Source organism: Panicum hallii, chromosome 4, assembly GCF_002211085.1.
Source record: "Panicum hallii strain FIL2 chromosome 4, PHallii_v3.1, whole genome shotgun sequence".
Taxonomy (NCBI): Eukaryota; Viridiplantae; Streptophyta; class Magnoliopsida; order Poales; family Poaceae; genus Panicum; species Panicum hallii.
The window spans coordinates 46,365,150-46,392,104 of record NC_038045.1 but is presented as its reverse complement, the minus strand read 5'-3'; the positions used below and the strand labels follow the sequence as shown (position 1 = coordinate 46,392,104).

Genomic DNA, 26,955 nt, shown 5'->3' with positions numbered 1-26,955 from the left:
AGTCTCTACCACCAATTGAGTTACTAGATGCTATCAGGCTCAAGATTTTTGACAAGTTTTATGTCAGAAGGAAGCTTGCTGACAAGTTAACCGGTAAAGTGCTCCCATCTGTTATGAAACAACTATATGCAGATAGTAGGGGACTTATTGGCTATGTTGTCCACAAGGGTACACAACTCACAGCAGAGATTAGTGGTGTGCTCAAAAACCTCACTCTATGGAAACACAGTTTTGATTTAGCTAAGAAGGAGTGCAGCTGCAACAAATGGTCATTAACTGGTCTGCCTTGCACTCATGCACTCTGTGCTATAGGTGGTTATAAAAATTTAGAGATTGCTGATTTTGTGGACAAATTTTATTCCATGGAAAAATTTAAAGCTGCTTATGCTGGGAACATACCTACAGTGACAGATAAAAGTGAGTGGGAACAGGTTGATGTTGGTTACAAGTTGAGCCCTCCGATACTTAACAGATCTGCTGGTAGACCAAGGACAAGAAGGTTCAAGGGGTTTCAGGAAGGTGGTACAGGGAAGAAGATGCACAGATGCAAGAGGTGTGGTTAATTTGGACACCAACGGAGAACTTGTAATGAACCAGAACTCTGATGTACCACCACCGGCTCCTCCAAAGGCTAAAAGGGTCAGGATCAAGAAAAAAGAGGTAGTGACAGCAGAGCCATCAGGTCAACTTTTAATGCTAGAAGCACCACCACCACCACCCTCCCCTTCTTTCAACAGTCCTAGTGCACTAACAAGAGGGTAAGTAATGTTCTGTCTAGTCTGTTCTTTATTACATACTTCATTACACACTACATGTTCTTGTCCTTTAACAATTGTAACAGTCGGAAAAGAGCACTTATGGAGGAGGGCAACCCTGCACCAACCAATTCCAGTGGACACCAAAATGTAGCAGTGCACAAGGATAAGAGATGCAAGAGAGGGAATCAGAAGAAAGATGGAAGCAAGTAGTTTACCCAGCCTGTGATCTTGGTTAAAGACTTGTGTTATTTCTATGTACTTTGCTATCTATGGTCCGGAACAACATTCTCTAGGTTCAGAAATTTTTTATCTGAGGGTCAGAAAATTTACCTATGCTATCTATGTGTGTGATGACTATGTATTGTGATGACTATGTGTCATGACTATATTATCTTGAGGTTAGAACATTGTTCATTCAACCTGTTTTCAGACAGACATAACTTAACAATCTTCTCATCCATTTCATTCCATTCAACCAGCAATGACAACATAACATACATTTCACTTCCACAGCACCAGTGCCACTATCACAGCTAAAACAAATAAAAGTACATTGAAAGCTTGTTGGTTCATTACATCAATCTGTTGTCTCAAATCTTTAACCTCTTCTTGCAGCTGATTAACCTTCATCTCTGTCTCTATGCCAACCCGGACATCAGGATCCTGCTGACGATGGCCAATGTCGAAATCTGCCAGGAAACCATTATCACCCAATACTCCATGTATTCCTCTTCCCACATGAAGAACTTACACTCTATTGGCAACTACAAAGTGGAGGAAACAAAACTCGTATTAGAACAGAAGCTAGAACATAAGGATCGACATCTAAAAACACGAACCAAAACTTCATGAGTACTCAAGCATCGTACCCTCGCATCCTTGGAGCACTGGTAGAACCTTAGGCCTGGGCTGTTTGCTGTGTTTGAGGTGCGCGCAACTAACCTTAGATCAGGGTGGTGTGGGCACTGAATCAACGGCAAGTGGGGGATCCGAACGCTCGTAGCCGACCTGCTCTGGCGAGATGAGGTAGCCCGACAAGTGGCCTCCGTCATTTGCGCCATCGATGGAGATGAGGGAGCCCGCAGTGGGGTACTTCCTGATGGAGAGGAGACGATTCAGGACGCCAGCCAGGTGGTTCTCGACGTGGAAGAGACGAGGCCATGCGCCATCGATGGAGACGAGGGAGCCCGTAGTGGGGTACTTCTTGATGGAGAGGAGACGATTCAGGCCGCCAGCCAGGTGCTTCTCGACGTGGAAGAGACGAGGCCGCCGGCGAGATCCGTTGTCGACGCGGAGGAGACGAGGCGGCCGACGAGATCTTGGGTCCACGGAGAGGAGAAGAGCCAGCCGGCGAGATCCGTTCTAAGCCAAACGGAGCGCTCGGGCCACGGTGAAAAGGCAACGAAGGAAGGGCAAAATTGTCTTTCGACTCACCATTCATGCTAAAAATGGGTTGCAGTGTGTGGCAGACAAAGTGCCGCAGTTTTGTAGTGTGCCACACGAATACAGATCGATTGCGGTGTCCTCCACACAAAACCACGGTTTTCTAGTGTCCCACGGACAAATCTCTCAAAAAATTACCATTTTGCTCTGATTTGTTTGGACCTGGCAAGCCATTCCCCCGGGCCTGCACGTCAGCCTCTACACCAGCCTCCCACGCACCTCCTTGCGTGCCTGTTGGCCTGCTCGGGCAGTGGCACCAACGCCGCCGGCCCCGGGCAGGCGAGGCAGCGCGCCGGTCGCTCGCCTCCTCCTCCCTTCAAATGCTGGTGAGCTATTTTCCAATTTCTTGCGCCATCACCTCCTCCTCCCTTCCCTCAACCGATTTGGGTGCTCAACCGGCCCTCTCCTTAGTCGTGCAGGCCCTCGGCGAGCTCCTTCCTCCAGCACCACCACTCGTCGTTGGGTCACCTCTCCGCCGTCGCTCTCCGCCCGTCCAAACCACGGGTGAGCTCGCCATCCGTCCGCCTTCCCCGTGCACGCGGACAGGATTCGCCGCCGCTGACTGACATGGGGAGGCCGCGCATCCGACGCTGCTGCCGGTACGCCGTCCCCTTCTCTCCTTCTTTTGTTCCGGTTTATTTTAGTACGCCGTCCCCATTCACAATCCGGACACGTTCCTGCGACCCTACTGCGCCGTCCCCATTCCGTGATCCGGAACAAAGTTCTGGGAGCAGGAAACGCGGCACCGTACCACCATTCCTGTGACTGTGCCCGCACCACCCCGATCAGGACCCGCCCTCTAGGCTCTAGCCCTCCAGGCCATCCGTCGTCTCCATAGTAGCGGAGCCAGCTTGGGGACAAATTGCTTGACCGGCCGGCGCGTCGTATCTCCGAAAGTTGGAGGATTGATGATCGAGGAAGGGGCAGAAAGGTTGGTAAAGTGAGCACACCGTCACGTGAGAGACCGCAGCCTTTGTTGCCCTTTGACAGATGAAGATTCACCGGATGCCACTGCAAGAACATCTTCAGGAGCAGGCTTTGCCAAAGGATAGATGTACTACTACTGCGAAATATTCGTCGGCAGCTTTATGAGTTACCTTCTTCTATAATATAGCAAGCTAGCGTGTGCGGAAATAGGTCGGCTGGACTTGTTTTTATACTTATGTCTACATAAATTGCCAAAGACAAATTATGTGGATGACTGCATATCAGGATGAATGTGTGTTCTTTTTTGTTGTTTCATGCTGAAACTTTTTACTTCGTGCTTGTGATCACTACAACAGAATAGATTTTTCATCTTTGATATTTGTCCCGGCTGATATTAGATCCGGGACTAATTTATTCCCTCCATCCCAAAATAAATGCAACTCTCGCTTCTCGAGTAGTCAAACAGTTTTAAATTTATCTAAATTTATAAAAAAAATACTAATATTTATATCTCCAAATAGATTTAGTACGAAAATATATTACATAATTAATCTAGTGATACTTATTTTATAACATAAATATTAAAACTATTTTTTATAAATTTGGTCAAATTTGAAATTGTTTGGTTCCTCGGAAAGCAAGAGTTGTATTCTTTTTGGGACGGAGGGAGTAGGCATTAGTCCTGGGTCCAACGACTATGGGGCGGGAGGGATCTTTAGTTCTGGTTGGAGCCTCCAACCGGGACTAAAAGTCCCCATTTAGTTCCGGCTGGTAACACCAACCGGAACTAAAGGATTAGGGTGGGTGGGGTGGTAAGGAAGCTATGCGTGAGGCGAGAGGTCTTGGGTTCAAGTCCTGCAGATCGCATAACTTTTTTAGCTAGTGGGTGAATATTGATATCAACTACCAATGTGATTAGACTATGGTCCTGTTTGGATCCAAATACGTGTTAACGGGTGAAAGTGCTAAACTTTAACACTAGCTCGTCCAAACGGGAGTGCTATTGAGGTGTGCTAAACTTTAGCTAAGATTTAAAAACTTTAGCATATTTATGAGTTCAAATATATACTAAAATTTAGCATTTAATTTTAACTCATCCAAACGTACCTGTATTTATATACTGCAAACGGTTCCCAGACCCGGCCGACGCACTCGTCGGCAGCCTCCCGAGCGAGCGTGTGGGTTTAATTTTTATCATTCTATTTCTACACCTGACTGGGATAAGCATTCAGTCCTACAAATACTATTTTTGGGACCGGCTTTTTGACCAACCCTAATCACGTAGTAGCCCCGGTTGCAAAAACCGGATCTAGAAATGATTTTCGCCGTTTCTACAAGTGCTTTAATTTGTGGCGTAGTGCTTTGCATTGGTCAGACACTCGGACTCTACTTGGTGCACACTTGGACACACTGAGTGCACCCTATACCTGCGTGCATGTAGCTAGTATAGGTCCGTGTCTTCATGGCCACAACCACAAGTGCATTGTATGAAAATAGTTGAGCTGGAAATTAAAAGGCACTGCCACTCTCTGTTGTTGACGTGCAGCTAGTACATGGGCACGAGGCCCCAAAGCAATATGAAACAATATATCAGGATACGAGCTACCGGCTGCAACAATCAGTATATGGTGCACAATGTGGTGCTCTCATTTAGGGCAGAGCATCATGATGGAGAGGTGACTGCAGGAAACTAGAGCAGTGGACAAACGGTTTCTCACTGCAGTTATAATAATGGTTAGAACTCGTAGGGCAGTGCTTGGATGTTCAAATGCCGTGTGGCCATACAATTAACCTGTCCATACAAGAAGAGCCTTGCTCAGTTTCAGTATGCCTTAAAATCTCATGAAGAATAACCAAGTTATAACCAGTTACTCGAGCTCAAATGATGGCAGCATTTTAATATGATGCATTATATTAAATAAACAAATTGTTGCACTAAGATTGCAACTTGAATTAAAATATTATTTTATTTATCAATTTATGTTTAGTGGACAGCGTCTAGTTTTCTTGCCCCCAGGCTCCCAGTGTCAGGACCGACCCAAGAACTGCATTCTCTGTCCAATGCCCCAACCTAACAAATGTAAATATTCCTGTGCTCGTTTGTTATTAGGGCAGTACTCCTCGCAGAAATTTTTCTTACACTTTTAGAGTTGAGAGCACCACTGTGATACCTTATTTTTACTCATTTTTAGTTTAGGATTTCTAGGTGCTCAAAGGATGCAATTCTAGATTTTTTTAGACAGATTAATGTAGAGACCAAATGGCTTAGGTGGCATGATTATTGCAGTTAGTTACTATGAGAGCACGAGTAAATTGTTTGTTTTCCTCTTCAATTAATAGTGCATTCATTCTTTTGTTCTCCGCACAATTATGCCAATTAGATCGAGTCTTAAATGAGATGGTCTCTACCAAGCTACATAAAAGTTACAATTGTATTCTTTTTTGAATAAATTTTAAATGCTACAGTTGCACTAGGACGGATGGAGTGCTTACCTCAGCCATTTCATCTAGATTTTCTTATTCAAATTTTATATACCAATAATTCAAAGTAGAGTTCTTTTATCTCAAATTGTTTTTTAATTTAAAGGTAGATAAGATGTCTGACTTTAAAGGATTTTATCATCTGCCTCACCTTGTACAACAAAATAGCTAATATTTCATATTGCCATATTATCTACATTATTATATGTTTTCTTTTATTTTAAAATATATGTCCTTTGTTAATTTCATTATGTATTCTCAAAATATTATATACTTATTTGTGCATCTTTATTTTAGTTTTTTCTTCAGATTGAAAAAAATAATCTCCATTATCTTAGTGGACCCTCTTTTTAGGCCATTGAATCTGGATATGGCGAACAGCTTCTAGTCGGGTGTTAAAATAATTCTTGTTGGTGGCTTAAGAAGTTTGCTGGTATGAACTCAACTGAACCAATCGGCTCCTTAGCTTCCACATTGATTTGGCCTCACTTAAGTTTAGACAACTCAGCAAATGTTTTGCACTCTAGTACCCCATCTAAAAAATATTGGTCAAATTAAAGTGAATTTTTCTCTAAATTTGGTCAAAGTTGGAAAGTTTAACTTAGGATAGAACTAAAATTACTCAGTGTTTGGAACAGGTGGAGTAGTTCGGTCAGTCAAATCCATTATTCTTGTCTCATTGGTTATAATTTATATGATTTCAATCACTGTCCGCTAAATAGATGACATCATAACTTCTTCTTTTCTAGCGAGATTCCCCTTGACTACTTTTCCCACTTCAGCAACCTTAGTTATTGGAGGGCCAATAATCATGAGATGTAAAGGTACCATCATCACCCAAAAAAGTACATAGTGAACAAAGGATGAAAGGAGGCTTGGTGTGTGATCTAGCTCAAGCATCTTGTCGGAACAGAAAGACCAATAGGCATGCAGAGGTGACAGATGACAGCTAAGGTATCGTAGGAAGCTTGGAGCCAAACATGAGCAGAGGTTTTGGGTAAGGAATCTGGGCGAAAGGTGAGTTTCGCCGATACTACAGGTAAAGTATATGATCCGGACATCAGTCTACGTATCTGATAATGGTACAACTTTAACGAGGGAAATACATGAGCACGGCAAAGAGATGTGCTTCTACTGATGTTAAGCGAACTAGTTTTCAACTTTTGTGATTTTACCCTACTTCTGACATCAAGTATGTGTACGCCATTATTTCAAAAGAGATGAAAACAAAACATGAAATTAGTAGTGGGAGGGTACGTTGAGGTGGGGAAAACTTGTTCTGAAGGGTTACAGTGGCGACGGGGAAACGGCAGTGGCTCCTGCCATCGGAGACGAGGAGAGAGGTGGGGCGAGAAGGGCAAGTATACTGCTGAGGCACCATGACTGGAGATAGGAGGAGGCTAGGCTAGAGGAAGAAGAAAACTAAAGAAAGAAGGGCAGGGTAGGGGGGGGAGCGCAAATGCTGCTTGGACACCATGACCAAGTTCCTCCGGAGGAAGAAGGAAGCTAGACTAGAGGAAGAAGAAAACTAAAGGTAGAAAAAAAGGAGAGCCTTGGATGAATTCCAAATGTTATGAAGATCACGGGTCAAAAATTCGGATTTGGAATAGGATCGGACCAGTATTAAACCAGTGGCTAGCTCGACGGCTCGAGAAAAATGACAGATAGCTTGTTGGCAAAGAGATGTTCAGTCGACAAATAACAAATCACAGATCGGAGAGATCATATGCCTTTTGCAAGATATATACATGCAAATGGTGGACGGCGGACAGCGTTGCTCGACGCCCAATTGAGTGTTTTCGTATGCCATGGACGCCGCAGGTAGTGCTGCAGATGTAGTCGTAGTTGTTGCCGCCCATGGCCGCCCAGCCGCGCAGGAAATATTGGCAGCCATGGAGGAGAGGATGCACAAGACAACCGAGAGGATCGAGAGCCATGTCGCCATGATGCAGGCCAGGATCCACAGGTTCCCTCGGGGCCTGCGCGGCATCGGCGGCGAGGACGGCCGCTACATTGTGCCGAGCGTCGTGGCCATCGGCCCGTACCACCACGGCCTGCCGCACCTGCAAGAGATGGAGGAGGTCAAGCACGCGGCCGCCCACCGCTTCTGCCGAGACGCCGGCCGCCCGACCGAGGAGGTGTACGAGAGGATCCTCTCCCTCGCCGGCGACGCCCGCCACTGCTACGCCCCCGAGGACGGGGCCGTGGCGCGCCTGGGCGACGCCGAGCTCGCGGTCATGCTGTTCCTGGACGGCTGCTTCCTGCTGCAGTACATGGGCAAGAGTGACGACGAGCCCATGTTCGCGGGCTGCAATTTGTCGTCCGGCCAAGCCATCCTCAAGGACATGATGCTGCTCGAGAACCAGATCCCATGGCTGGTGCTCGATGCCCTCACCGAGTTCTTGCCCCTGGACGTGCGCCAGTTTGTCGCCGACGTAGGAGAGAAGTTCTTCCCCAAGGAGAAGGTTACAGGGTGGATGTGGATCAGAAGGTTTCAGATGTTCCTGACGAAGCGCCGCCGCCGGTGCGTCCCTGCAAAGACAGAGTCTCGCGGCCAGAGCACCATCAGCTACAGGCCGGCGCATCTGCTCGGCCTCCTCCGGTTCAGCCAGTTACAGAGCATGCCGGGCAACGAGCGCGCGTATCAGGCGGGGAGCTCGTCGCTGCTGTCGAGCAGCGCGGTGGAGCTCGCGCAGATCGGCGTCAAGCTGAGCGCGAGCCCGGCGACGTGGCTCGGGGACATGAGCCTCGGGAAGAAGCTCGTGCTCGGCGAGCTCTGCCTGTCGCCGCTGTTCCTGAACGACGTCACCGCCTGCTGGCTCGTCAACATGGCGGCGCTGGAGGCTCGCACCGCCTGGGACTCGGACGGCTTCGTCGTGAGCTCCTACCTGTCGGTGGTCGCCATGCTCATGGACCGGAAGGAGGACGTGCACGAGCTGCGGAGCAAGGGCGTGCTGCGCAGCCTCTTCAGCAACACGCAGACGCTGGCCTTCTTCAAGGGCCTCGGCCAGCACCTCCGCCTGGGCGGCCGCTACGTCGTCGTTCTGGAGCAGATCGAGTCGTACAAGCGCAACCGGCCGGTGCGGATCGCCGTCCACAGGTTCCTATACAAGAACTACAAGATCATCGCCGCCGTCTTGTCCATCGCCGGTGTGATCATCGGAATCTTCAAGGCACTTCTTGCACTCAAGACAGGCTAGCCACTTTTAGCCTCAATAATCCTTGTTTCTTGTTACCTCCCAATCGTCTCAGTTTTCCTTTGCCTCTCGACGACTCAACCGTGATCCTACACGGTATAGCTAGTACTTTTGAAAGACATAAGTTGCTAAAAATTTATGGATAAATAAATGTGGAGCACATATATATAAGTAAACTCTCATGCCTGAAGAATCCGAGCGACGGGGTGACTCTGCCGTTTCAACCGAATCGCTACTTGACGCGTGTTCCTGTTGTGGTCCCATGGGTGGATTTTAATTCCTCTGCCGCGCCACGCCATTATTTGCATTCAGGTCTCAGCTTGCCTGTGCATGGCTTGCGTGATTCAATTGTGGACCACGTCAATGTCCAGCTAACAAACATTTTGGGCTCCCGTAATTCGCTGCTCAAACAGTTTGGCCCATGTTTTCTACGTCCTGACGGCGGTTTGAGCACCTGCGTCGGCGGCCGCCTTCCTCTGCTTGGATCCTCTTCGTCTTCCTCCGTAAGCTTGTTGGCATGCATTCTATCTCAGGCATGGGATTCCTATAGCGCTCTTGATTCTCTCTGGTACTCCCCTTGATTGGAGGTTCTTTGCCTTCCTGTATTGTGCCTGCGTGATCATGTTCCCTTCTTGATTTGTTTCTGATTTCAAAACTTCCTTTCTGTGTGCTCTGCATACTCACAGCTGTGTGGCCTTCCTATTTGTTCCTTATGGTGTTTTCTGAGCGTTTCTTTCTGAACCTTCTAATAGAAATCAGTTCTGTGCATGGTGAACTTTTGGGCTCATAACTTCGATTCTAATGGAAGATCTTAGGATTGGCTATACCTAAATGAAAATGCTTCCCCTGTTCTTTCTTTTTCCCCCCTTCTCCAGATTTCTTTAGGGCACGATTATATTTACTTAAGCTCAATTTAATCGACTGCCATAGACTCACAGACTTCATGTTCCTTTATAGATCTACCTCATCGCTTGCATAACTGGTCTAGAGTTAGTCTCACATTAGACGCTTCGTAATGCAAGAAAGATTCATGACCTCTGACTGGAGCCTAAAAAATGTCTAAATGTTGTGAATCTGTGATGCTGATTGCTTTCTGTGCTTAGAAAATTATATAGCAATCAATATGAAACGTTGCACCAGTTCAAGTTAGTAAATTGTGTAGTGGTGCAAGTTAATAAAATTAAGCGTAAAATGCACCAGAGGTCCACCAACTTGTAAGGGTGTATCATTTAGTTCCACGAACTCCGAAAGTGTATTTTTAGATCCATCAATTTGTAATTTGTGTCATTTAGGTCTATAAACTTTGAAAATATAGGTCCATAAAATTTGAAAATGCATTTTTTAGGTTCATAAACTTGTAGTTTGTGTCACTTAGGTCCATAAACTCCGAAAATACATTTTTGGGTCCATGAACTTCATCCATGAGCAGTCGTGTGGCTACAGACGCGCCCACAAAGGTCGCCCTGATATTGTTGTCCATAAATATCTTTCAATCCCTCATCGAGAACCACTCTGGGTTGACTCAAGTCTAACATCGTCACGAGATTTTTCTCTACAACACCTGGCGCCACCATATCCGGCCACCCACGCCACGGAGGATATAATATCCCCTACCAGTTGAGTCCCTCTGTGATCTCCTCCACCTTTCCCAAGCCATCACCCCCTCCTCTCCACCCATATTACGAGGTTATATCTAGATCTAAGCTCCAGAACTCACCAATAGCAGTCCGTAACCCACCCCCCTTGAATTCTAATACATGTCAATAACCTTTAAGATAAGTCTTTCATCCCTCCTCTCTCCTCTCCCTATGCACTTGATTCGAAATCGGAGCTCAAATTTGACCCTTCTGGCGAAACTCCAGCAGCGTGAGGGCACCTTGTAGATTCATGTTGGTGCGATATCAGTGCATGAAGGCTAGGTGGAGGGGTATGGATCTAGGTGATACAAATTACAAGTAATGGACCTAGGCATGAACTTTCAGAGTTTGTGGACCTAGCTGACACAAATTACAAATTTATGGACCTCAAAATGCAATTTTAAAATTGATGGACCTAAGTGACACCTTGTTGATGGATCTCTATTGTATTTTACTCTAAAATTAAAAATAAAACACTTTTTGATCCAAATAGTCTTTTCTTTTTTAGTTTTACCATGGCTCTTGGTGGAAGCTGGCACATGTGATTGTGACGAATGAGGTGCCTGCACCATGCCACCTGGATTGGATCGGTATTTGAGAGTCTTGGCAGCCTCTTCAATATCAAACACAACAGCATGAGATCATATACCTATTTGCCTTCTCTGCCAAATTGTAGGTCAGAAATATTAGTGGTTTCAATTTTTTTTAATTCTTGATCATTCTGTGCATCTTTTCTAAATATACTAAGGTAGAATATTATATAGTGTTTTTTAACAGTATATGAATTTTACAATTCTCAGTGCACATTTCTTCTTCATATTGCCACAAAGAAAAAAACTGGTTGTGGTTAAGTAGTTCAAATTATATCACTGTGAGATGGTCGTTTGCATTGGTAAGAACTTCCAATTTAAGTGGATAAAAGGTCCATACAATGATCCAAGTCATTCGAAGGTATCAAGACATATATATTCCTTTTGGGGAGTCCATCTGAGCATTAGTTTTATTGGAGAAAATGTTTAATTCTTAATTGACAGAATTAGTTTTTTCTTACATTATTAGTGCAAATTGAGAATGACTAAGTTTTTTATATTCTTATTTCCCTATTTTCTGAGTTTATTATAGGGGTAAAAGACATTGTCATATTGAAGGATGCTAAATTTTTATACCAATTTTAGTGCTTTATACAAACTGTTCGATCTCAGTGGTGTCCCTATAGGTTAATTACTCATATTAGTTTCCCCTATATTATTTAATAAATGAGAATTATATGGTGTAGATTATATTTTTGAGATTGAGCACAGGCATCTTTGTTCCTGCTGCTATATTCTTATCCATGTTTTGCCAATCCACGTTGCAGATGCTAACCTAAAGAATTAGACATCATGCTCCTGCAGCTATTTTTGTGTTCGTTCTTTGTTTATCCACATTGCAGATGCTAATTTGGAGAAGTCACAAACTTGCATCACTACTCTAATTGTTGTGAAACACCCTCTTCAAACATCTCTCTATTTTCATGTTTGGTTGGTTAGAGTTGTCCAATTCATCTGCATGCAAGAATGGAGTATGAATTGCATGCCATTGCCCATACGGTTCACAGCACCATGTTTATGGTATATGTTCTCCTTGTTAGCAATATGGATCGGCTACTGCATTGATTAGATTAGAGATGCTCTGTACAATTGACTTAATCAAGTAACAGAGAGGGATAGAGAGAGAGACAGGGGAGGGCACAGGTATACCTTCGTGCCCTAGGGCGGCGGCTGACGCAGATGTGCCCGCCATGGTGATGTAGTGTAGGAGTTCGGGGTGGTCCGGCCGAAGACGTTCGTGCTCGCGGTGGCCGAAGGTGTGGTCGCGTCTGGGACTCGGGGTCGAGGCAGAGGGCGTCGAGGATGGCCGGAGGAAGCTTCCCGCCGCTGACCGCGCACAAACTAGATCGGCTAGGTTTGACTTGTCGGTGGGGTGGCGGCGACCGGTGAACCTCGTGATCCGAGCCGCTGGCCCCCACCTCTCTTTATAGCGCGGCGCGACGGGAGCCCACCAGCTAGGGATAAGTTGGGGCGCCCCCGATCAGGGCGCATGGGTGAGGTGGCCCATCGGCCCGTTAGGGTCCGATAAGCTAGGAGATCAAACTAACACTCCTATGTCCAGCTTCCCATACAAGGCTTTTGAGTATATCTTTCATAGCCTCGGCATGCTACTATTTTTTTTAGTAAATATGGTTCTTTTATCCTATTTTAAATGTTGATTCTCTTATTGGTATGATCATTTTTTTCTCCTATTATGTTGGGCAGCCCCCTGTGCATTTTGAAGGATTTCATTGGCATGTCGTGCGATGCTTGTAGTTACAGCTCCAAACTTGCCCATGTACTAATTTGTTTATCAATCCCAAGCAAAAAGGACCCCGAAAACAGGACACGATTATATTATTTTTCTATCATTCCATTACATGTTGGTTGGCCTTATGCACATATATGTATCTTGATTGTGTACTCTGCTCAATTTGTTTTTTCATAGCATGCTAATGATTGTTGTATCCAATAAATCATTCAATATTATCAATGTGATTGTGAAGGTATATTTTTGCATAGTGTTGTAGCGTTTTGTGATTAGTAATATATATGATTGTATAGGTTTCTCTGGTGTTTTGTTATTAGTAATAGCATGTGACCTGCAAGACTACTATTAAAGAGTAGGTATACGGATGCTGTGTAGCGCGCCGACCGTCCTAGTAGCTAATCAAAGTTTCTTACTTTAGTGCCCTCACTTTCATCTGTTCGTATTCTAAAACAATACTCGTATAGAAATTTTTCTTATATTTACCAATTTTCGTATACTTTATGGAGTAACTGGACATTTTTGTCCCTATTCATAGACTCATAGTTTATGTATTTAGAAATATATACTGTCAACTCTTCATAATGGAGGTCTCTAAATTAGAAGTATGTATTTGAGGTACTTTCATTTATTTTAATAATAACATTGGTGGGCAATTTAACCACAGATCGTGATGAATATTGTTTACGATTATAGTTCATTGAATCTGTGGGTAGATGCTTTTCTATATATCAGAATTTTAGGATTTTTTTCTATGAGAATTGTTAGGATTTTCTAAAAAAATCAAGCATTCAAGAACATCTCATGTGATTCAAATGGTCTAAAGGTAAAAGTGGAGGTTCTAGAATCTTCTAATTAGTACTAGGTGAGGGATATTCTAAAAAGAGGATGACAAATTAAAACCCAAAACAAATTATGCCTCTTAGCCAACAAGTCCATAGTTGTTTAATGTGGTGATGGAAACGCATGCTAAAGTTTTTTAATAAATTAATATGAACAGTCAGGCTCACTGGAAGAATATATCGCTACTTCTCAGGATATATTGAACTTTCTAGCTCATTATGATCCATTGGTACATAAACAAAATACTAATATATCTCCTATAGAAGGCAATTGCTAAACACGTAAATATACACATTACCAGCACAAGTGCGCAAGCGCAACAAGCACTTTGAAACTTGGATGCAAACTAGACGTTATCTCGATTCGTCTTGGAAACCTATGTGATCCTCAAATAAGGCCTTCGATCACTTGAAGCATCCTAGTCTCCTTTTGTGCATGATTCGTCTGCAACAGCAACAAAAAATAAGTTTTACTCCACGTTTCAATATAAACTGAAATTCAACTAAAGGTGGGTACGCTGTATTATTGCCATGGGGCTTTGTTCCGAGAATGTGAGTTTATAATTTCCCAAGCAAATGTAAATTGACTTGGTACTGATAATCTGAAGCACGCACCTTTGCACAAGAACATGATGCATAGGAAGCGCACACCTTTGCACAAGAACATGATACATGGGCATGATGAGCGCAAAAGGACTTTCTAAACATTTAGCAGTGGCCCCCAAAGCACCATTCTAATCCCCCAATTGTACATAGAACATTCATAGCTCAACTTGTCGCTTGCAAAAGAAAAAAAAAAAATCGATATGTGCTTAGGACAATGCCCACAAGCTCATTTTTGACTCGCCAGAACAGAGTAAAAAAGATTGACTCTTACTGCGAAACCAAAGAAAGCTTTATCTCCACAAGTATTCTCAAGGAGAAGATAACGCAAGATCAGAAAAACATCTATTAAGAAGTTTTACTCACATTATTGAACATCCCCGCCGTGCTTTCTTTTTCTTCCTTTCCCTCTGTTTTGTCGGAGGCCTTATTACTACCTTGATGGCAGCATCAAACACAGCTTTGACATTCTGCATATTGACAAATTATCCTGAAGTTAAAAAATGCATTGACAGCTACACAACCAAGGAAAACATCAACAGGGAACGATCAAGAATCGACCTGCTGAGTTTTTGAGCTGCACTCGATGTAACATGTTGCTCCGATGTGCTTGCGAAGTTCCTCCCCCTGCAATATGAGACAGAAAGGAATGCACAAAACAATGAGATACTGAAAAGAAGTTTCATTTCAAACTATAGCTACTATAATTCTTCAGTTGGTCATCATGGGAAATATGACCTGTGCCGTAGTAACAGGTACTGCTCCAGGATGATCAAGTAGGTAGTGCTTGTCTTCACGAAGATCTGTACACAATATCATGGTTTACAAAAGTTATAATCCATGCAAACAAAATTCATTTTTTTCAATTGAGAAACCACCTTTTGCAATTAGTACAACAGTTGCAAGATATTAACTTCTTGAAACTCGAAAAAGGTATAGCACAGCAAAGCACACACCAAGAACATAATGAAGAAATGGAAACCATACCTCTAGCAAACATTTTATTTTCGACCAAAGTAAAATCGCCCAGCTTTATTAAGGAAGCCTAACAGAGCTGGTTTTGATTGTGACCGATCTGCTGGGTTACCAGCTTATAATTACAGACACCAAAAAACACGAGAACAACAAACTTAAGACCAAAACCTACACTCTGATAAAAGTTTCTAAGCACTCTCAACTCACAAGTGCAACTCGACTGCATACTTGTAGCAAACATGATGAAGAAACTTCAATTAGATGAAAAATGATGCTTTGGTATTTCCAGGTTATATATGAAATCCAGAGGCCAGAAGAATGTTTTCAACTTTCAATTCAAAATTGTTCCTTAAGAACATTGCTCTTTCTAAGTGAGGAAATTTTGAATCTATAAACTACGACTAAAACAATTCATGATCACTTATTGAGAAGGAAGGTATTAAGTAGATCACATAAACTCAGTAGAGGATCTCTTGGGACTCTTTACAAACCCTTTAAAGCTTCCTTTTCAGCATTTAATTTGTTGAAAAATGCTAGAACTATACAAATCTAATCTGATAAATAAAAGTATTTCAACTATATGATGGGCCGAAAATGATGTATACCAACCAATTATCTTTGAAAAATAATGCAGGGACAAAATGATAGGTACCAATCAATATGTTGGCATTGAAGCAAAATATTTTTTTTAACAAACTGTGGCTGCAGATCTATTAGCTCTGTTTCAGAATGATGGATTGAGAATAAATAGCTTTGTTGAACATTCAAAACGCTATTAAAACTAATCCCAAAACCACAAGGACCGGTCTCGTCAAACGAAAAGCTAACAAAATCCCAGCAAAGCAATGAAACAAATGTTCTAACCACCACTAGGGACACCAGCAAAGTGTCAAGGTACTCTACAAGGCAGAATGTACACCCCAGTAGTGTCATTATGTCACAAACCAATAAGCGATTAAATGGAAATATTTCGTTGTCACACAACTCACCCAATTTAGTTCCAGCCAAAACTATGGGGACACCCGGTGCATAATGCCGAAGCTCTGGTAGCCACTGAAAGGGGAAAGAAGGGACATTACAACAGCAAACTGGAACTTAGAAAACCACAACATTACAGCAATCTGAAATCATTTCGCATCCGTTTCATCTTGAAAAAAGATGATCGCAAAGTAGCGGTGGTTGAAAAAATTTTAACCGATTAATCAAAACTGCTAAGAAACGCACCTTCTTCACAACATTCTCGTAGCTAGCTCGGCTGACGAGCGAGAAGGCGAGCACGAACACATCGGCTCCGCGGTAGCTCAGGGGCCTCAATCTGTTGTAATCTTCCTGTCCTGCAAATAGATTGGTGTCCACATTATCAACATCACCAACAGCAATATAAGATGAAAGGTGCTAGAAGTATGGAGCTCGTTAAAAGCAAAGATTTCCGAGATCACCTGCAGTGTCCCAAAGGCCCAAATTCACCGTGGTGCCGTCGACCACAACGTTTGCGCTGAAGTTATCGAAGACAGTGGGTATGTAATCCTGCAAAATGCAAAACACAAGCCAAAAGGAGGAAGAAAATTCAGGAATAACTTCAGGCTATTTATCACAATGAGTTTTTTTACAGAAAATCTCCATATTTTCTACTCCAAAAGATACCAAGAACGTTTTCCTGTTTCCGTACTAGCAAAGTACATAGTCCCAAGAAATGAAGAATTCAAAACAGAAACTCGAAGAAAACCACATGTACAGGCAAACACCGAAATCCCAAAAATTTCCATAAGGATCCAAGAAAAGCCTGAATCTTTACTGCAAGAAGACGTTGCACAAAGAGATGAAAAAAAGAAAGCGCATGAGCATTACAGTGGGGAACTTGTTGCTGGTGTAGCAGATGAGCATGCAGGTCTTCCCCACGGCGCCGTCCCCCACCGTGACGCACTTGATGAACCGGGACACGCTGGATGCCATAGCCAAGGCCCAAGGTGGAAGAAAGAAATAAGCGGAGGTATGCAGAGAACGAGAGGTGAGGCGAGCAGCTTGTTCTTGTGCTGTTTGGTGTGGTTGTGGCTCCTTGTGGAAGAGGGGAGAAGAAAGAGAAACAGAGAGGGGTCACATGCTTTCTCTCTCTTGTCTCTTGTCTGAACTCTTAAAGTCCCTCTGACCGGCCTCACAGCACAGCTGCTTGAGAGACCACCTCTCTTTCCCTCTCTTTTTGGGCCTGTTTAGATCGTTTTGCATTTTTGCAAAATTTCACTGTAGCAAAGGAATCTTGCTAATTTGAAGTACTAAATGAAGTCTATTTGCAAAATTTTTTGCATGGATGGGTTGTAAATCACGAGACGAATCTAATGATGCTAATTAATCCATGATTAAGCAATAATTAGCGGATGGTTACTGTAGCATCACTGTTGCAAAATATGGATTAAGTAGGTTCATTAGATTCGTCTCGCGATTTACAACCCATCCATGCAAAAAGTTTTGTAAATAGACTTCATTTAGTACTTCAAATTAACAAGATTCCTTTGACATCTTTGCGTTTACAGCTTTTTTGCGTTTTGGCGGAAGGAACTAAACAGGCCCTTTATCTCGTTGTCCTGGTGCTGCTTCTGTTTCAGACAATGGCATACTGGGATCTGGATCCTCTTCAGTATTCTAAGGATGCGGTCTACTATCCTGGGACTGAGAATTATGTGAGTTATTTCACTCTGAGGTCTACTATGTTGTTTGGATATTTGATGTTCGGCCATCTGATGGTCTGGTTCTGAAATTCTTGGTGTCGTGATGGAGTGCGTGCAATTCAGATTCCTCAGTATGCGGTTCGCTGAGGCAGGGTCAGTTACTTTGGAACGCGATGATTTTCTAAATTTTTGCAGTGAAATTGCTGCAAATACCTCCGTTTATTCATAAATTCCCAACATGCCAGGAACATTTAACTTTTTCAGATACTTACTGTAAACTGCTTTCTGCTTCATTTCCTCTATCCGTTTCGATACAGAAGTTGCACCACGGTTCATAAACTTGGGGTAAAGTTTCATTCAGCTTCTAAACTATTAGCTTTGCATGGAAGATTCAACTTTGCAACGACAAATGTTCATGTAATAAAAAATAATTAGTGCCCATAGTTTCACTGTGGATTGAGATGTGGGAGTCATTTTTCCGCATGTAATTTGAACTTACAAAATAGTTACGTAACATTTAAGATTAACAAATTCGGTTGGTACAATGTGCTTCAAAATTCGAATAGTAGTAATAACTAGTCCTGCTTTTTCCTATCATGATCTTCAGGTTGAAAAGCGCAGGCTGGGATCCTCAACAGAAGTCATGAATCACGAGGCCTAATGGAGTACATAATCTAAAGAGTTGGGGGCTGCCTGAGTGTAAACAAACAGGATATGACACCATGGTACAGCGAAACTCACATGATGACAGGGGCCAAACCAAATCATTCACAAAAGCCTAGTATCCGCGTAATCGCCGTACTCACTCGAAACCGGGCGGCGAGATACGCATGCTAAAGATAGCTCCTGCAGGACCTCAAAGGAATAAACAACAAAAACAACTTGTGTTTTTGGAGGCAAATGTGTGTGTGAACTCAAAAAAACAACTTTTGATCTCTGAAACAGCATCTGCGCTGTGCAGCCTGCCAGGACACAGGAGCGCGGTGTCCCCTGGCGTTAGTACTGGCGCGCTCCAGTCCGGGGCTGCAGCCTGCCGCCTGCCCGCCGCGGCGTGGCCGGCGCCACCATAACTTTTGGCAGCGGCCGCAGGCATGCATGGCACCGGCAGCGGCAGGGCGTCGGCGGCAGCGTCGCGCGCGCAGGTACTCCGCCGCTCACGTGGCGACGGGTGCCCGCGGCACAGGCGGGCCAGCCAGCGCCTCGCGCGGCGTGTGGCACTGGCACTGGCATGGCGAGGCGAGGCGACGCGCCGGTGCGCTGCCCATCACCTGGCGTGGCGCTGCTGGGGCGCAGCGCGTGCACCTGCGTCGCTGGAGCTCTGCGCCCGTCGCTGCTCGCCCTGCTGCCGGCGCTCACGCCGAGGGTATCCATGTCCGTGCCCCGATTGCTACAGCTCACGGCAGAACCTGCGCCGGCCGTCGCAGCCCTACTGAGTGGCTAAACCAGTGTGTGTTTAGTTCGAGGGAGAGGGTAAACCGGAGCGTTCACGAGGGCATGGCTGTCACGAGGGTAAACAGAGCTCGTGTGCAATCGCTGTCACATGTGGCCAGGTCCGAGCGCGAGTACCGGCCAGTATCGGTGACACGGGAAAGGCTACGTAGAGACCAAGCATTCCCTGACCTGTCAACGCTCGTACAATTTGGATGCGAGCGCGACTGGGACAGGGATCACACAAGCGACCAACCAGGATCGCGCCAAGCAGGGGGGACACCGCGGCATGGCGGACTTGCTTCCAAACGAAGGGATACACCAACGCCGGGCGAGTAAAAGTTCAGCAATCGAAGACGCGCCCGGGGCCCAAGCGGATCCCCTTCCTTGAGCTCGAAGCCAGGTAGGTCCCCTTTGGTTGCAATTGACATCATAACAACTGAGGGTAAATCGAGGACGCAGAAATGGTGCGAAAGCCAGCCACGATACGGTTTTGCCGGGAAGAACTTTGAGTACTCCACGCAACAAAGAAATGATGATACAGAAAAAGTATGCTCTTGGCAACCGGACCACACACGTCTAAAGTGATAGTATCATCAGAACAACCATGGCAAATGGTACTCATTATGGCTTTGATGATGCTGACCCAATAAATGGAACACGAGCAAAACTTTGTTTTCTTTATCTATCCTACTACTGTGCCTGAATGACTCAGATGCGGCATTCAGTCTAATCAATCAGACTTTTGAGAGTATGCTATGCTTGCTATGCTTTCTTTGGTGCAAACAGCCCCAGTTTTCACTCTTCAAGCATGCAGAGCCTCACCTGCAATGGATTTCCTGCGGTGCTTCTCGTGGAACGGGAGCTGTACTGATCAACAATGTGAAGCATGTTCCAGTCCCAGAAAGGATTGTAGGATCATTTGGCTGTACAAGCCAGCATCTCGCTTTCCTTTAACTCTTCAGGTCTTCTGACATGGCCGAAGGTATACAATGTGTTGTCAGAATGTCCTGAGTTGCAGCCTTCGCGGTTTTCGTCTCCAGGACAACAAGCTACCAGATCATAATAAGAAGCATTAAACAAAAAGAACAAGGAATTTCACAATGAAGGATGACAAGAACAAGGGTAATTAGGCTTTTGTTTGGGCGCCAAATACCTGATCATAGTCCAGATCAAACTTCAAGAATGCCTCGTTGCACTCTTCCACCATTGTCGCTAGGTGCTTCAAGTTTTTAACTGGTGTACCATTGAAGGCAAGAACCTATACATAACAAAATACTAAATGATTAAATCTGAAAAGAGCAACTTATCCTGCACTCTAGAAAAAACATATAAAATGTTGAATTTGGTGCATTTCATTAACAATCAGAAACAACACTAAGAAAGTTTGAATAGCCATAGTAAACTTCAAACAAAGCACTGGTATTACTGCTGAAATACATGCCCACCAGTTCAAAAAGTACTTTATTTAGTTGATGTGCAATTTCCAGTACAATATTTCTATCGCTGATTTTTGCTCTTACACGAGACTATATTATTGTGAACATACTGTTCGCAAGCATGTTTACTGTAGTCTGTTCTTGTTCTATCTTAACACAAAGAAATAAAAAAAATTCAAATATTAGATTGGCATGCATACAAAAACAGCCAAATGGTTACAGATCCATTGATGCAGTAGGAGCATAAGTATGGGGGTGTAGACACGAGCTATTAAGTGTAGTCTCTTGGTTTACTTGCTACCTTTATGCAAAAATCCTACAAATAGACAAAGTTCTCGCCATAGAAGCCATTATTACCTGAATATTGACAATATCTTCATAACCAATATTTATATCTGACACAAGCACCTGAACATTCATCAGAAAATAAAATTAGTACTAATTGTACTAATTGTAAATGAAAGTTCTCATAACTCATTCATAAAGAAAGAAAAGACCTGTGACACCACAACAAGCTGCTCATCAGGTGACTGCGCCATTGCATGCAAGTGCTTGTCCAACAACTTGACCGGCGCATCATATTCATAGTCTTTTCCATACTGACAGATAGCATTCTAGTTAGTCAATATGATCAAATTTTATACCCCATGAATCTAAAGTGGAAGAAGGAACTGCAGCAATTTGCACAGTGGGATATTGCCAAAGCATGACTCAAGCACATATATAGCAGATCAAAGTGTACACAGGTGAGAGGTGGCTACTCCATGAAAAAGAACTGAACCTTGGCAAGGTACAGATAACTGCTCCACAAATAGAGTCTCTAGCAGAACAGAGAAGAACTTAAGTGCAATAAAGAAAAAACAATTGCCCATGAAGTGAACGGCTATAGATGGCTTCTCTAGCAGCTATTGAATTGTCTTTTAAAGAGCACTGAGATTTGAAAAAAATGTACATGCAATAGCAAGCAGGAAATATAACAGACAAACAAAGATTTACTATATTGATTGTTTCATAACTTAGACTAAAAGACATAGGAGAAGACAGCATACCTCAGATCGAAGATATGGAACAGACACAACCATAAAAACAAAGCCAGCAACAATGTAATATGATGGAGGCCTTCCCTTGATATGAGCTGGAATGAGTCTTTTGTGGGTCGCTAGCTTTATGTTAAATTCATGGATTTTTGAGTTGCGCAGTACTTTCACACGCGCCTTCTCACCAGTGTACTTCTGAGAAACAAGGTAGCTGAATCCAATGCGCTCACCATGCCTAAAAGGAACTGGATGACCAAGGAATGAGAAAGAGCAAGAAGAAACCATTTACTCAATTTTCCTAATTGGATTTTAACTGGGAAACATGGAATGAATGGTAAGTTTTAACTGAATAGGAAGATATAAAATATACAAAGTCCAAGATTGTTTAGTTATCCCATATCTGTAAGGGTATTAAGGACTTCAAGACACGTATAGAAAGAGCATATCGGAGCTGAAACGAACTGAAAATGAAATCTAATCACCATAATCAGGTTCATTAACTACAGATGCACCATATAAATGGAATACAACTTCTAATAAGCTATCTAAGTGAAAATGAAAGCAGTGACTACACCATTTCTTGAGCATTGGAGAATATGTGATGACAGATAACAGCTTCATCAAGAAGACTTGTAATATATTTCTCTATACCATTGTAGATAAGTTAAATCACAAAAATAGTGAAAATAACATATGCAGTAGTGTGAAGCAAGGACTAACCTGTGCCATCATTGGCAATATCAATACCATCAAAGCTAAGGATAATATCCGAAGGTCGAAGGCATCCAGATTCCGGAGCAGTTGGCTCAACCCTTCGTACACGAACACCCTTTTGGTCAGATTTCATTTCCATTGCCTTGCGGAGATCAGGATTTTCCATTTTCTGCCATTCTATACCAAGTATAGGGAAACCTGCAAAATAAAATTAGCAAAGCACATACAACTTGATCCAGAAGAACATGGGTGCAAAAGGACTATACATTATAGTAAAATGTACAATCTGAAAAACTATGAAAATGGTCACAATAATTTATTGACATGGAAAAGGAAGAAGGACCAATCCATGTAGTTGAAAGGTTAAATTCCTCACATAGAGCACAAAATGAGACAATATTTCTTCCAAACAAAAAGTTTTTGACACAATTAGAACTAAGCACAGGCAGGGGAGATCCCTCTTTTTCTTCAAAAAAAAAAAAACAGGGGTGCTGCTTGGACTGACCCCAAACCCCAATTCACTATCTCGCAGGCCCCTGTTTTACCACTGGGAAGCATCTCAAATCTTCCAACAAAATGAATATTTGACAGTTTTAGCTAATCTTGAAGCTCAAATTTTTCACGTCTCAAAAAAGTTATGGTGCACTATAGAGTTGACAGTACTAATTCTTTTTTTTTTCCAAAGATGGTAAACAGAGTTAAGTTACAATCTTCCTCCAGATATCAGTTCTATTTCTCTACAACATGTGCACAGCCAAAGAATCCTAGAGTTTCATGTTGAGTATAACGTCAGTCCTCGCAACCATAATGACATGCCATCTGATAGACAAGAACAAGATGTTCCTATGAAAACAAACACTAATTGGATTCATGTCCCATCACACAGACCACAGATGCATGTCTCAGGAAAATAGACTGTATACAAAAACAGAACAGGAAGATACCTGTGTATTCTCCGGATTTTTCGTAGTCTTCAATGAAGTGCTTGATAACTGGGGTCGGTATAACATAGCCTATGTTCTCTGCATCTTCATGCTTAAGAGATTGAAAAGCTATACCAACGCATTTGCCCTTGTCATTAAAAGCAGGCCCCCCTGAATTTCCTGAATTTATAGCCGCATCTATCTGTTCATGAGTGATATACAGGAAACATAAGTTTTCAAAAGGGAGGTTATTCATAGTGCCATGTACAAAAAGGCAAAGCTAGAGAAAGTATGCAAAATATAACAAAATACCTGCAATCCAAGAAGCTCTGTAGAACCATGAACATATGACAGTATTTCAATCCTAGATACTACACCACTAGTCACTGAGATAGTATCTCCTCCAATTGGGTAACCAACAACAGTGACGGCATCCTGAAGTGCTGGCAGTGACCCAAATCCCACAGGCGTAACCCCTTTCCAGAATTCATCATCCTCGACAGTTAACATTGCTGTAATTAAAGCTCAATTGTGGTTAATAAACTAAAAAAAAGAAGTTCACTTATTGGGACTGTTTTTGTTAGAAGCATCAGCAAATTTTGGCAAAGCACTACTTGAATATTTAATCCGATCTAGTCCACTGACCAACACAACTTCACAACAGTTTACTAAGATCTCAGTTTGGAGGGGTGCATGCAAACAAGCTCTAGTAAATTTTTCCCTATAACCTTCTTATCCTGACAGAACAGTTGAATGATTTTATTATATCCTTCAATACAAGCTTGCAATCAACTCTGTCCTACTTAGGTTTATATCCCTATTAGCATTCAATTCTATATGACCAAATACACATAAATGTAGCTTGTACAGCTCTCATATTGTAGCAGGCATCCTATATTCGTGCATCAACATTATATGAAAGAAACAAGCAGAAAATGATCTTCCAACGTAAAAAAGGAAGAAGTCGTTAGTTAGACACATCTTTAATTCCAAATGTACTTGATGTTGGACATCAACAAAAGAGCTGCTACCTTTCAGGCTTACATCTACAGAACATTGTCATTTTGTCAGATACTGCAAACATCAAGCTTCGACTATTGCAAGTACAACTACAACTAGTTTGCATTAAAAGGTAGGTCAACTTTAAAATACTTGATGACAACTAAAATGGTGACAATTAGGCGAGTCCAGTCATGCATACCAATGTCGCACTCGGTTCCTATGGCAAGGACAGTAGCGAGGTACTTGGTGTCGGAGCCGCGCTTCTTGAGTTTGACCTGGGTATGATGCTCAACGGAGTGGGCGTTGGTGAGGACCCTGCGGCCCCCAATGATGAACCCGCTACTGCTCGAGCTGTACTGCCGCTTCCGCTGCCACGGCAGCGAGAAGTTGGGCTCCGTGTGGACGCAGAACACCTTCACCACGGCGTCCATCGACGGCACCACCTTCACCACCTGCTCCCACCGCACGGGCTCCATCGCCGCGGGGACCTCCACCATACTCACTGCCAGCTCCCGCCGCGACGGCTCCGCGGCCTCCGCCCCGCCGTTGGGCGCCCCCTTGGGCCCGCCCCGCCGCGGCGGGGGCGAGGGCGAGTGGGCGGCATCGGCCTCGGAGGGCGGCTCGTTGCGGACGCGCCGGGACTTGCGGCCCCGCTGGCGGGGTGCGGGGGAGGACGACGCCGGCTCGGGGTCGGGGGAGTCCGACGACGCGGCGGCGGCGGCGGTGGCGAGGGGCGAGGAGGACGGTGCGGGGTGGTGGTGGTGGTGGTGGTGGTGGTGGTTGTTGTCGGAGGAGTCGGGCGCCGGCGGCTTGGGCTTGCGGCCGCTCTTGCGCTTGCGCTTGCCGCCGGAAGCGTGGTTGTGGCTGTCCATGGAGGCGAGCTAGGGTTTCGCCTCGCCGGTGGCGGAGCTAGAAGGAGCGAGACGGCAAACCGGCTGGCTCGGGCCGCGTGCTGCTCGGGTGCGGTCGGGTTCGACCCGAAGTGGTGGGCACGAGCGGTCGTGGTGCGGCTCATTTAGTTTACGCTTTCACACGGACGAAAGCGCAAACATCTGGCCACGGGCCACGGCCGCTGCGCCTCTACCGCGGGCCGGCCGGGCTGAAACTGCAATGGGCTGAGTGGGCCGCCACTGATTTCTTAGGTCCCTCCTTCCCCCTTAATTCTCTCTCGCGCGCCTCTCCTCGATCTTTCTTCGTGTCTATCCTCCTCGCCGCCTTAGGCAGTTAGGCTTTTGATCCTGAGTTCCTGACGAACAACTGATCACCCTTTGCTTCGTCCACGCACAGCAGATCAGTCGCGCGTGATTGCATATATACGATTGCCTCTCATTCAGAAGAAGAAATCGCCGTATTTGCAGCCATGCCGGTGGATTTTGCTGCTCCTACCAAGATTTTTGGGAGAGCAACAGGAACTCCTACCAAGAATCCAAGATCCAGTACCAAGTTCATCAGCAAAGGAAAGATCTTCAGGAACCAAGAGCACCCCCTCGCTGCTCCAGTCAATTTCCTCCTCTCTGGCTGCAGTGGCAAGGTGGCATGGCATCTATCGGCCGTAGATGCTTCTCCCACCCCCAGCGCCAGTACTTCCCGGCGGGCCATCCATCGCCGGCCGGCCCACCGCTGGCGCTTCCTGTGCCGGTCCTTTCCCCTCGTTCGTACCCTCTGTCCGCCCCGATTTGCGAGCGGCAGGCGTGTTGGTCAAATCAACTGCAGACGTGCTGTCTGTACTGATCGCCGGTCAATTCCACTGCAGAGGTGCTGTCTGATGCTTGCGCGCTTCGGTGCGCGGACTCGCCGGGGCATTAACTGGGCTCCGCATGCCCGGGCGTCCAGCCAACTGGTGTTCCTGATGAATGAACAACGATAACTTTGAAATCCAGCATTCTGAAGAAACCATGCGTTTATCTGACAAACCCACCTGCACATGACTTGCCTTACAGTCACGTACAAGAATGCTGTTTTGAAATTTCCAGCAATTCATTTGTTTCTTGTAATGAAGAATGAGTTGCGAATTGCTTTCACTTCGTTAGAAAATATAGAAGAGTTGTGAGTTCGGAAAATATCGAATGAGTTGCAGTTGTATGAGCTTGTCAGAGGTTTTCATTGATTGGCTTAATGTTTGTTATCCATCGACTGATAAAACTGTTCTTATTTCCAGGATACTGGAACAAGATTTGAGGTTTCATCTCTTTGGTGCAGGATGTTAAGACCGCTAGCAATTGTCCCTCTCCAGAAAGGTAACCAAGCTTTCTTATGAAAAATAGATGGAGCGGTGATGTCATTCTACTATCACGAATGGTCAGAGAGGTCCTTTAATTTGCCATTGACAAACACATAGCTAGTTCCTTTGTTTGTGTCAACTGGAGTCCAGACTCCTGGCAGCTGGCATAACAAGGTTCCTGAAAGTGATGTCGTTTCAACTTGTTCATGGACCATGACTACAAACAATGCTTTCTGGGCAGAATTTCAACTACACCCTAGTTGCATTGTTTTCACAATTAAAATTGAATGAGATGGCGCCAGAAGCATCAAGTGCTTCTTAACTACTT

The 26,955-nt window shown here is 44.3% G+C and overlaps 3 protein-coding genes across 3 annotated transcripts; 1 reads left to right on the top strand and 2 right to left on the bottom strand.

The window, feature by feature from the left end:
* The first annotated feature begins 7,300 nt into the window (after positions 1 to 7,300).
* On the top strand, positions 7,301 to 8,893 carry LOC112888385 (UPF0481 protein At3g47200-like). Its single transcript, XM_025954592.1, has one exon. The coding sequence runs from the start codon at positions 7,418 to 7,420 to the stop codon at positions 8,807 to 8,809; it is 1,392 nt and encodes a 463-aa protein (XP_025810377.1). The 5' UTR covers positions 7,301 to 7,417; the 3' UTR covers positions 8,810 to 8,893.
* Positions 8,894 to 13,790: 4,897 nt separating this feature from the next.
* Positions 13,791 to 17,353, bottom strand: LOC112889051 (rac-like GTP-binding protein 4). Its single transcript, XM_025955529.1, has 8 exons — positions 17,049 to 17,353; positions 16,640 to 16,727; positions 16,425 to 16,534; positions 16,190 to 16,253; positions 14,964 to 15,028; positions 14,787 to 14,852; positions 14,592 to 14,695; positions 13,791 to 14,067 (listed from the first exon to the last, which is right to left on the bottom strand). Exons 1-8 carry the CDS (start codon positions 17,151 to 17,153, stop codon positions 14,028 to 14,030), a joined length of 642 nt encoding a protein of 213 aa, XP_025811314.1. The 5' UTR covers positions 17,154 to 17,353; the 3' UTR covers positions 13,791 to 14,027.
* A 2,403-nt stretch (positions 17,354 to 19,756) lies between these two features.
* LOC112889050 (protease Do-like 9) lies at positions 19,757 to 25,391 on the bottom strand. The gene is made up of 9 exons (XM_025955528.1): positions 24,606 to 25,391; positions 23,717 to 23,916; positions 23,426 to 23,606; positions 22,488 to 22,679; positions 21,780 to 22,012; positions 21,228 to 21,329; positions 21,088 to 21,138; positions 20,448 to 20,552; positions 19,757 to 20,343 (listed from the first exon to the last, which is right to left on the bottom strand). Exons 1-9 carry the CDS (start codon positions 25,276 to 25,278, stop codon positions 20,245 to 20,247), a joined length of 1,836 nt encoding a protein of 611 aa, XP_025811313.1. The 5' UTR covers positions 25,279 to 25,391; the 3' UTR covers positions 19,757 to 20,244.
* Between the last annotated feature and the right edge of the window lie 1,564 nt (positions 25,392 to 26,955).